The 11,233-nt window shown below is 55.6% G+C and overlaps 1 protein-coding gene across 1 annotated transcript; it reads left to right on the top strand.

The window, feature by feature from the left end:
* The first annotated feature begins 2,487 nt into the window (after positions 1–2,487).
* Positions 2,488–3,954, top strand: LOC109445714 (homeobox protein MSX-3). Its single transcript, XM_019728321.2, has 2 exons — positions 2,488–2,802; positions 3,400–3,954. The coding sequence occupies exons 1-2, from the start codon at positions 2,589–2,591 to the stop codon at positions 3,810–3,812; spliced, it is 627 nt and encodes a 208-aa protein (XP_019583880.1). The 5' UTR covers positions 2,488–2,588; the 3' UTR covers positions 3,813–3,954.
* The last annotated feature ends 7,279 nt before the right edge of the window (positions 3,955–11,233 follow it).

Below are 11,233 nucleotides of genomic sequence, written 5' to 3' on the forward strand. Positions count from 1 at the left end.
GTCTGTAATCGCCACTCGTTTCTGGAAGCTAAGGGTCTGTGTGTTCCCTACAAAGATAGCACCAAAAGAGGCCCTGAAACACAGGAAAGAAACACGACTGGGCCTTTGCTTGAACTTCTGTCCCTTCACGACTCAGAGCCAGCAGCAGTTCACTGTGGGAGATAATGCCACGCAAACTGGGGACAGTATCTGCCAACATGTGGGTGCATGGATCAGTCTTCGGGGTATTGCCACCATTTCAGGGGCACACCTGGGACACGGGTGGGGAGAGTTGGCCTGAGCACCTCAAGAAGAGGCAGCTGTGTCCAGCCTCCTGTCCACACAGCACACCTGGGCGGTGGGAGGCCAAGTGCCTACAGGCATCTTTGTCCCTCTTGGTGGCCAGAAACACTATCTAGGCTCCCTTCACACATGGGACGTGGGTTTCTGCACCCAAAGCCACCACGTTGACAGAAGTGGGGTCCCTTCTCACCCCTACCACTACTGGCCGGCCTTCTCTCCCAGGCCCTGTCCTGGCCAGGCCCCATGGGGGCTGGAGATACTGTTGTGCTGCAGACCTGTTGGTGCTGAGTGCTGGGGTCTGAGTTCTCCCAGCCAAGCTCCCAAGCCTGGGGCTCTCCCCTTGCCATCATCCTCCCACCCTTCCCTGACCCCCTGCTGGTGTGGGTGCCAGTGGGGGCACCTGCTCAGCACTGGCCCAGCCTTGCTCTGGTGGGAGGAACAGACACTAGTTTACACACCCTCAGGGAAGGGCAAGGCTGTCCTGAAGGTCGGCACTCAGAACCCCAAGCTTCCCCCAGGCCAGCAAAGCCACAGCTCAGGCCTCCACACATCCACCCAGACACCACCTTGCCAGCGTCCTGAGCGGATGTGGGGTAGGCTGGGGCAGCTGGCTGTCATCCTTATTAAAATTCTTCTTCAAACACTCCCGTGAGTAGCCTGCTGAAGATAAACTACCAGGAGAAAGGCCTTCAAAGAAAATGCTTTAAAGATGCAATTATCTTCAATCAACTCAGAACATCTTTATTACATTAGAAAGGGGCAATCCATCTTGGAATACAGAAAGAGCTGATCCAGCCAGACACCAAGCCTGGCCCTGGGGCGGGTCTCAGGGCCCCTTCGGTGATGCTTCTAAATTTGCATGGATAGAAAACTTTCTAATTGAATTTCTCTGGCTGAGCTGGACAGTAAACTGTCCCCCAAAGCTGGATTTCATTAAAGCAACTTTGGTATTTCAAAAAATAAATATAAATCGATTGAGGTTGCTGTTTCTGTGTTCTGGGATGTTAGTAGAACATTGAGTCTTACCGGCAAACCAATCTCATGATTTATTCTAAAACACAAGGAGAGACTGCAGAGCGGCCCCTTGTCTGCAGGACCCAAAAAGGTTTTAAACCAAAGACTGGTCCAGTTTTGGAAAAAGGACCCGAGTGAGCACAGCTCTCTGTCGGCCTCAGCTTCTCCTCCCAGTCCTGGGTGCGCAGGGCGCCTCCGGGAGCAGCCCCGTCTGCCCCGGTCTGTCGGAAGTCCTGCGCTGCCCAGGCCCTCCCGGCAGTGCTTTCCCCAGGTACTCGGTCCCACGACGATTTGCGGAACAAGTGCGGAGCGGGAGAGACTGACGGTGAACCCAACACCTAGCAACAGACTCCGTACTCCTGACCAGGAGCCATCCAAGGCGCCCCGCCTGTGTCCCAAGCCCTGCGTCGAAGGCGGGTAGGAGGTCGGGTCCCGTCGCCATCCCCGCGGCCCCGCCGCTGCCCAGGCACCAAGCTGGAGGATGTCCGGGTAGCGCGAGGGGCAGCCCCTGCCCTGGATGACACTCGGCAGCTACAAGTGCCTGAAAAGCCACCCGGGGCTAAGGGCACTGCGGACCCACTTCAAGGCGATAGAAGCCTAGTAGCCTGTCCCGGTACGGGATCCGTCAAATGCGGCCCCCAGGGTTCGGAGAGAGTAGAGTCTGCGCCACAGCAGGCTCGCGCAGAGGGTTCCGGCTCAGGGCTGGGGCGCAGCGGAAGAGCAGCCGGCGAGCGACAGAGGGGCGACACTGCCAGAAGCGCCGTAGCCACGCGTTTGATCGCGCCAAGCTCTGCGCAGCGAAGGATCCGCGCACGGTCGAGGGCGGGTGGTCTGACCACGACTCTACCAGACCATGCCCGCCGTTGGCTTCTCCGGGTGGTGAGGATGGGGCCAGCTCCGCGTGCTTCCGGGGTACCCCAGCAGCCTCCTGGACCAGAGGAGAGCGGGCCGGGCTCGCAGCGGTCTGGAGAGGCAGGCGGGCGGGCGCACGCTGGGAGCCGGACAGGGGCGCGCCAGAGGGCGGGAGCCAGCGGCGCAGGGTGCCTGGCAGCGGCCCCGCCCCTCCCTATCCGTTTCGCCCCCGCACCCTCCACCCCAGCAGCAAAGCCAATGGAAGCCTAGGTCCCTAATGCAGCGGCCTCGGCGATTGGACAGCGGCTCATGAAAGGGGCGACGCCTTTTTATAGGGCACAAAGGGCGGGGTCGCCGCCAAAGTCCCCGGCAGTCACACGGCTCGCTGCGATACTTTGCATCTGCCGGGCCCCGCCATCCCCGCGCCCGCCGGCCCGCGCATGGCCCCGGCGTCGCTCGTCATGAACCTCTCTGGGCTCAGGACGTGTGACGGGGACCACGCGGGGCCCGGCCGGCTGCCATTCAGTGTAGAGTCGCTGCTGGAGGCGCAGCGCGGGCTGGCCGCGGAGCCCGCGGAACCTTGGGAGGAGAGGCCACGGGACCCTGCGGAGCCCCGGGCCAGGTTCCCGCCGGCCGCCCGCTCGTCCTCCCCACGTAAGTGTCCTGTCGCACGGGCCTGGGCCGCTAGAGAGCCCGCCTGGCCCAGGTTTGAAGGACCAGGGCGGGAGGGGCGCTATCGCTCGTAAGTTCGGAAAGTAACTAGCTACTAACCGCCCGGCCTGAGTGCGAAGAAAGAAGCCAACCCACCTGAGGTCACCCGAAGCCTTGGGTGCGCGCAAGCCCTGCAGCCGCTTCGCGAGCAACCATGCTTCCACCCTATTCTGGGGGGCAGTCGGCACCCCACCGCCCCGCGGCTTCTTGGCGCCCCTCTCCCCGGGTTCGTCTCTGCGATGGTGAACTTCCGCTCCGCGGAGCCCCAGCCGCTGCGCTCATCGCTCAGTTCTTGCGGCGGCCTCCAGCCCAAGCTTCCCGCTTCTCCAAGTGGGCCGAGTTCCCTCCTCCCTGGGATTCCCCTCCCCCATATCCGCGCCGTCTCCCCGGTGCCTTGCTTCTCTTACTCTTGTGGCGTTTGCGGTCTCCTCTCCTCGGAGGGCCGCGGTCACAGAGCCGCGAAGGGGATCCGGGAGTGTCGGAAAGGGGAGCGCACTGCCAGCATCTGAGCGCACGCTTTGTGCTTCCCTTTCCTTCCAGGCGCCCACAGCCCTCCACCCTGCACCCTCCGAAAGCACAAGAACAACCGCAAGCCCCGGACGCCCTTCACCACCGCGCAGCTCCTGGCATTGGAGCGCAAGTTCCGCCAGAAGCAGTACCTGTCCATCGCCGAGCGCGCCGAGTTCTCCAGCAGCCTGAGCCTCACTGAGACGCAGGTCAAGATCTGGTTTCAAAACCGCCGGGCCAAGGCCAAGCGGCTGCAGGAAGCCGAGCTGGAGAAGCTGAAGCTGGCGGCGAAGCCGCTGCTGCCCGCGTTTGCCCTTCCCTTCCCCGTGGGCACCCACCTGCACTGCTCCCCGGACGCTTACGGCGGCGCTGCGGGCACCCTGCCGCAGGTGCCAGGACTCTTCGCCCGACCAGTCACCGCCTACGGCGTGTATTACCTCTCCTAGGGCGGCCTGGACACACGCCCGCGACCCGGCGGTGGCTGGGGTCCGCCGGGCGGGCGGGCGCAGGGCGGGAAATGGGCCCCTCCGGGGAGCTACGTCCTGGCCGCGCCTCGGTCCTCGCGGAATCTGCCGCGTCTCGTCGGTTTTTTTGTTTTGTTTTCCAGAGTTTTTTTGTTTTTGTTGATACAATGTTGTAACTGAGGCCTAGAGCCTATTTGCGGGTGTCTTACAAATATTTAAAAACTTTTAAAATCATGTTCCTACTAGACAAACTTTCCTTAAAGACTGAGAACGTAGTTTCATACAGTATCCGTGGAATGGGCCGAGGTAGAGCTTCGTATTTTGTGCAAAGCAGCCGATAAAGCGTTTTGGAGTGTACTGTGCGGATCGCCTCTCTCCCTTCCCGCCTGTAACTACGGGCTCTGAGAACGCCCGGAATTGTCTGGAACAAAGAAGTGAGAAAGAGCCTTTGGTGCCAGGACGCCCACGTGAAACGCGCGGAATGCTTTCACTAAGCTTGTTACCGTCGTGGCAGAATGGGAACTTCTACGTTTACTTTTGGGAATGTTTTCCGTGTTTGTTTTTTATTTACTAGAGAACATTGGGGGAGCCTGAGGCGAGATGCTGTCTATGGGAGCAGGTGTCAAGTGTAGTGTGTGTGTGTGTGCATGGGGGTCTCTGAGTGTGTGTGGGGTTTGTAAGTGTGAGTGTGGGGGGTGTCCACGCAGGGAGGCCGGCGGCAGAGGCGCGGACTGGGGGTGGAGCGCGACCGCTTAGCTCCGCGGGCCCCAGACACCGAAGAGACGCCGCGCGCGGGCTGGCGGGCTGGGGAGGAGTTGCCGGCTTGGTCCTGAGGGCCTCGCGCTGCCTTGGCTGTTTCCTGGGCGCAGAATGAGGAAAACGGCGGTCTACCTTTCCGGAGGTTCCGCCGGCCGACCGCAGCCCTCCTACTCAGGACTGGGACAGTCAAGGTCCCCGCGGAAGGATGGGTCCTGCACGCGTTTCCGCTCCAAGCCAGGATGGATCCGATGGATTGCAAGACTTCAGCCCCTGCGCCCGCCCGCACCCGCGTCCGAGCTGCAGCGAGGAAGGGGACTCGCAGCTTTTCTCTCCCTGCAGGGGCTGCAGGCCCCTGGCGCTGGGCTGAGTCTGGCAGCCCCGAGGGGAAGGCTGAGGTGCTGCCCCACAGGAAACAGCTTAGAAAAGTCCGTAAGTCAAGGTCTTGTTGCACTAACTGGCCTGTTAGTAGCCATCCTTCTCCCTGTGTTTCCTGGAAAAATGAACATTCAGTGGAGTTTAGAGGGAAACTGATCCAGTTCTTGAAGTGCAAGCTGCAGAAAGTGAAGGCTGTTGATGAGCAGGGCCAAGGGGGCAGCAGCTGCCCGTCCTCCCCAGGTGTGCTGGCATGTCCCAAAGCGGTGCTGTTTAAACTCAGAGCCCAACTCCAGGAACAATCATCACCGGGACAGAACCACCCCGAAAACATGCCAGAGAGGGTGGGCAGGGCCGAGGGGATCAGAGAGCCACAACCTACCATCAGTCTGCCATCGTCTGCACCTGCCAGACCTTGTCTGTTGCTTTTTAAAGCCACACAATACTTTGATCTTCTTCTCACACCTGAGGTTCCTGAGAGATGCCCACCGGGAAAGTCAGGATCAACTTGTGCAGCCAGGACAATGCTCCCTTTGCAAATAGTCTGAGGACTGCTGAGCTCCATTTCTGACCAAGACACCCCCCCACCCATGTCCCCCATTGGCTGAGCTGGTCGGCCACCCGAGGGTGAGTGAGGCCTGTGGGGGCCCCTGACGTGTGACAACCCCCCAGCCGAGCGCTCTTGTGGTTGGGCCGGGCTGAAGTAAACTTGTCTAGACGAGGCCTCTCCCACACTTCCAAACCCCTTCTTCCTGCACGGTTGCTGCCTGTCCTCCTCTGATTGGGTCCCTGAACACTGTGGGCCAGACTCCGGACTCTGCCCACCTGCCAGCCAATGTGTTTCCGAATGGAAGGTCTCCAAAGCCCTGAGGCTGCTGGGAGCCACCAGAGCCATTCACACACCACGACCCTCGACCCTCGTCAGAGGACAGACACCCTGAACTCCAGAGTCCTGCCCCCCTCCAGGCCCTTTCATCCGCTGCTAGTGGACTTGGAGACCCCAGCCCTGTCCCTGGGAAACCACCTGGACCAGGGGAACAGGAGAGCAATTCAGGGCAGACCACACCTCTTTGGGGGTGCAGGGGCCACTTGGTCTGGAAAGGATTAGGAAGGTGTTGTGCAATGGGGGCCCTGGGTGACCCCTGGTGGGACCAAAGTGGGGAGAGTGGGACGGTGGAGGACCCCAGACAGAGGACACGTGCCAATTGGGTTTCTCATCAGTCTTATTAAATGAGTCACATAACAAGTAGGCCTTGCTGGTGTGGGTGACCAGAACCCTACCCGAGCTCTGGAACACGACCCTGGGCTCCTACGTCAGTGTCATGTTGGAGAAGGGAGCAGGGCTAGGCTTGCTCAGGCTCATTCACTCGGTTCCTGGGTGAGGATTGGGTTGGGCCCCTAGGGTCCCTACCTGGCACATCGTCAGCCCTCACTAGCCGCGGTACCTCCCGTACCAGCCTTGCCTCCGGTCCAGGGTGCTATTTTAGCCCACCCCAGGTGTGGGCCCCAGGCCATAGGTCCTGGGCCTGTGGACCACTCAGAGGGTGGGGCCAGCTCAGTCTCAGTCAGTATTTCTGGAGGAGGGTCAGACTCCCAAGATCTGACTAGAATTCAGCTGGTTATAAAGAAGCAGTTGTCTAGAGGCAGGGGAATTCCTCGTGTGACTTCTAAAAATACAACACTGGGGTCTTTTTAAGCTCGGTGTTGGGGCTGCGGTGCCTACTGTCCCCACCAGGAGATGTGGTTTTGCTGACGCTTTTGTACGCATGAAGTGTTTCATGACGAGAATGCACTACGGGACAGAACTTCATCCCAATTGACTAAAGGCCATTTCTGCATCACTGGCTCTCGGCTGGCCCCGGTGCCTCCCCGTCCTAAATCTGAGTGCCCTCAGGAAGTGTTTCTGTACAACTGGGTCACACTGTGCCTTCCTGGTGTGATGATACATAACGCCATCCAGATGGTCTAAAGTTGTGGATGGTCTAAAGTTTCATCTTAACTTTTAAAGCATTGTCCCCTTTACCTCAACATACACTGTTTTTGCTATTTCTGGTATTCTGTACTGTAGGCTGTATTTCCATCAATTAGACCATTAAGAAAAATAACCAGGGGCTGGTCCAGTGGCTCATGTGGTTGGAGCACTGTGTTCCTAACGCAGAGGTCGCGGGTTCGATTCCCACATGGGCCAGTGAGCTGTGCCCTCTACAGCTAGGATTGTGAACAACAGCTCTCCCTGGGGCTGGGCTGCTGTGGGCTGCTGTGGGCTGCTGTGGGCCGCCATGAGTGGCTGGTGGCCAGCGTGAGTGGCCAGCATCTGGGGAGAGCTGCCGTGAGCTGCTGTGAGCGGCCAACTGACGACTGGCAACTGACTGCCTCAGCCAGGGGGCAGCAGAGGCTCATAATACCTGCATGGGCCGGGGAGCTGGTTCTAAAGAAAAAGAACCATGTGGCATAAGCTGACGTGGCTAGTGGTGCCAACATTCAGAGGCTGTTTTTTTCCAGGTTGTACTTGAAATTTTGTACAATGAGGAACCACATACTCACCCCTGCCCCAGTGAGCCTATTTTCATGTGGGTTGGTGAAAGCTGCAGGGGTGTGTGGGGGGTCCAGAGCCCGAGGACCTACAGGAGGCAGGGGAGGCCTCGCCTTCTTCTTATCTCGGTGAGCAATCCTTTAGGTTTTCTGTTAAATGGAGCCGAAACTGAACAGTGACACACACTTATCTCTTGTTCTTGTCTTCACTGCCCGCAATCCTGGAGGTGGGAGGGAGGATGCCCCATGGGGCAACAGTCCGTGAGCCTTGTCCTCTCCGTCTTGGGTGGACACTTGAGGCACGTCCTACAGGGCTCCTCACAGGTTTCCAATGGACGGACGGAGCCGCACCTGCCCACAGAGGGGCCACTCGAACTATGTACCGCTGGCTACACAGCCTTCCGTCTTTCACTCTCCCCAACTCCCCACGCCTATTGTCTAGGATCCGTTCTCAGAACAAACCACCTTCGTGAAGCCCTGAGCTCGGGCTCAGCTTTTGCAGGGTGTCTGCTGAGCAAATCAGACCGGCCTCAGTACCTGGCTGTGGGGCACACTTCTGTCAGAAAACGCCCGGCGCCTGGGTCACTCTTTTGCCATCAGCACTTGCTTTGACACCACCACTCAGTTACCACTCCTACAGTTCTTGCAGGAAAAGTAGGAGACATTCTTTATTTTTCTTAATCTCCCAGTTTTAATATGATATCTGTTCCTGATATCCTCCCAAAGGCAGACAATGAGGTTTTAGCTTTTTTTTTTTAAGGGGAACAGGACTTTATTGGGCAACAGTGTGTGCTTCCAGGATTTTTTTCCAAGTCAAGTTGTTGTCCTTTCAATCGTAGTTGTGGAGGGCGCATTTCAGCTCTAGGTCCAGTTGCTGTTGTTAGTTGCAGGGGGTGCAGCCCACCATCCCTTGGAGGGAGTCGAAAAGGCAACCTTGTGGTTGAGAGCCCACTGGCCCATGTGGGAATCCAACCGGCAGCCTTCGGCGTTAGGAGCACGGAGCTCCAACCGCCTGAGCCACCAGGCCTGTCCCTGAGGTTTTAGTTTTAAACATATTTGACACATTTCATTCGAGTGTAGTTATTATTCTTAATGCTCCAGCTGTGTGGCCATTGGCCGGGGACCTCCTGACAATGGCTCCCAAGTTCGCCCAGAGCATTCTTCACTAACATACTGATTTCTGAAGTCTAACCCAGGCTTTCAGTAGAGCTATTGATTTAGCAAATGTGGAATATGCATTATGACTTCATAGCAACACTTCTAATTCGAATTTAGGACTGCAGGGTTTTTATTCGCTTCATGGATCTTAAATCTACATCTTTTTCCCATGCCAAAGAATGCCAGTCTCAACACTACTCGGCTGTCCTGGGACTTGGGACATCTAAGTGGTTTTCAGTCTTTAGCTATTAAACATGTTACTGAATAAACTACCTTTTGAGTAGGTCTTTTGAATTTTCACCACAGCATGTTCAGGACACATCCCTAGAAGCAAGGCTGCTGGATCAGGGTGAGTGCAGAAATGACTTTGTTGGCTTTGTGACACTCCCCCCGGGCTGCAGCATTCAGCCTCCCTACTGACAGTGGATGGCATGCCGTCTCTCCATAGCCGAGACAACAGAGTGCCATCAAACCTAGGATTTTTGTCAACTGGATATATAAGAAAGGGTGTCTCGGTGCATTTTCTATTTCTCTTGCTGTGAGTGAAAGGAGGGGTCTGTTTCTATCACTCAGATGTTCTGCTTTGGCTAAACGTTGTGTTAAGGCAACACATTATGGATAAAATGGGTTGGTAGTGAAAACTTACACCTAGTAATTTATTTTAAAGTGGTTGTAGGTTGGGAGCACCTTCAGTCACATGTCAGAAGCCAATACTAATATTTTTGGGAAGAACCCAGAAGTGACAGGAAATTCCAGAGGTAAAGTTCCAAGAAATATAAACTCATAGCCAAAAATCATAAATTCACTAGGAAACAAGGTACCATGAGTGAGTCAGCAGAAAAAACATACAGAAGAATCCAACCCACTGTCTTCAGATACTGATATTACTAATTGGACACTATAAGTTTCATATGCTTAAAAAATAAAATGGATTGAAAATGTAATGACAGTAAGCTATAAAAATCCAGCAAATTAGGGGCGGCCGGTTACCTCAGTTGGTTAGAGCGCAGTACTCTTAATAACAAGGTTGGCGGTTCAATCCCCACAACTAGGTTGAAACAACTACTTGACTTGGAGCTGATGGGTCCTGGAAAAATACGCTAAAAAAAAAAATCCAGCAAATTAAAAAAAGTAACATAGAACTTATGTAATTGAAAATCATAATTACAGTAATTAAATGTTGAAAACTTCAACAGCACATTTGATACAGCTGATAAGAAAATCAGTTAACTGGAAAGTAGATCTGAAGAAATTATCCAAAATGTAGCAAAGACTCATAAGCAATGGAAAATACAAAAGAGCTAATAAGAAACACGGAAGACAGAGTGAGAATGGCTAACGTAGTCTTAGTTGTTCTGGAAGGAGAAGGAACAGAGAATGGGTAGAGGCAACATCTGAAGAGATAAAAACCTAGATACAAAGCCGGTGAAGAGCGACCAGGGTGGCCAGGTACCCCACCACGGCAGAAAGACCATCTGCTGAAGAACAAGACTGATGGCTGAGTTCTCGCAGCTGCGATGGAAGCCGGAGGCAGTGGGATGACACCAGTCCATGCTTGGGGACAAACTGCGGCCAATCCTGCATCTTTCAAGAACAAGACCGTAAAACGCTTTCAGGCAAACAGAATTGAGAACATTTGTTACTCCTGATTGTCACTATAGGAAATTCTAAAGATACCTGGTAGGCAGAGGAAAGTGTTTCCATATGGAGTGTCCCAGAGGCAAGAAGACATGACCAGCAAAGGACGTGCTGACACAGGTAGAGCTACATAACATTGACTGCAGGGAACCACAGCACTGGCATCTTGTGGGGTCAAGGACAGAATCTAGGGGACAATGCACGACTCTCAGAGTGCATGTGCCACGAGAGGTGGGGGCTGAGGGTCCATGGTTGTTGTCCCATTTGGGGGAGGAAAGGTGTTAATGGATCTTAGACCCAACACGTTAAGTATTCCCGTTACAATTTTGCGATGACTACTGAAATGGTAACTAGAGGAAGCCTAAGTTCTCAAATAACGGAATGAGAAGAGCAGCACTGCCATCTGAGATCAGGCCCACGGAGACAGAGAGGGAAGGCCTGACGGGGCACAGAGCATTTGCAGCACGGACTTCAGAGGACACGCAGGGACGCAGACTCCAGGTCCAAGGGAGACGCTGAGGAACTCAGCACATGCTGGTGGGACCCGCGGTCACTGTGTGACAGCTGACACCGACGTCCTGCCGCTCCCACTCCCGCTCCCATGGGGATCGAGCACTGCACACACCAGCTAGAGAACCTGGGTCACCCCAATAGTTCCTGGTCTCCACATAAGTGGTGAGCTTCACATACTCCTAAGGGTGGTGAGCACGCGTCCCATGGTGAGCAGACCAGCGCCAGCTTAGCAACCTCAAGTGCTGGAAGCACATGCCGGCCAGCCCTGCAGTGTGACCCATGCTCTGCAGACCAGCTCCTGTCCCTGTCCTCAGAGTCCCCAACATTGTGACCCGTAAACCGGGCCCAGGTTTTGCAGCAGAAACGTATGCACCTCCTCAGAACTGGTGTTTCATCACTAACATTCTTCACACTGAAGTTTCCATTCCTTG

This window comes from Rhinolophus sinicus, linkage group LG07 (assembly GCF_036562045.2).
Source record: "Rhinolophus sinicus isolate RSC01 linkage group LG07, ASM3656204v1, whole genome shotgun sequence".
Classification (NCBI taxonomy): Eukaryota; Metazoa; Chordata; class Mammalia; order Chiroptera; family Rhinolophidae; genus Rhinolophus; species Rhinolophus sinicus.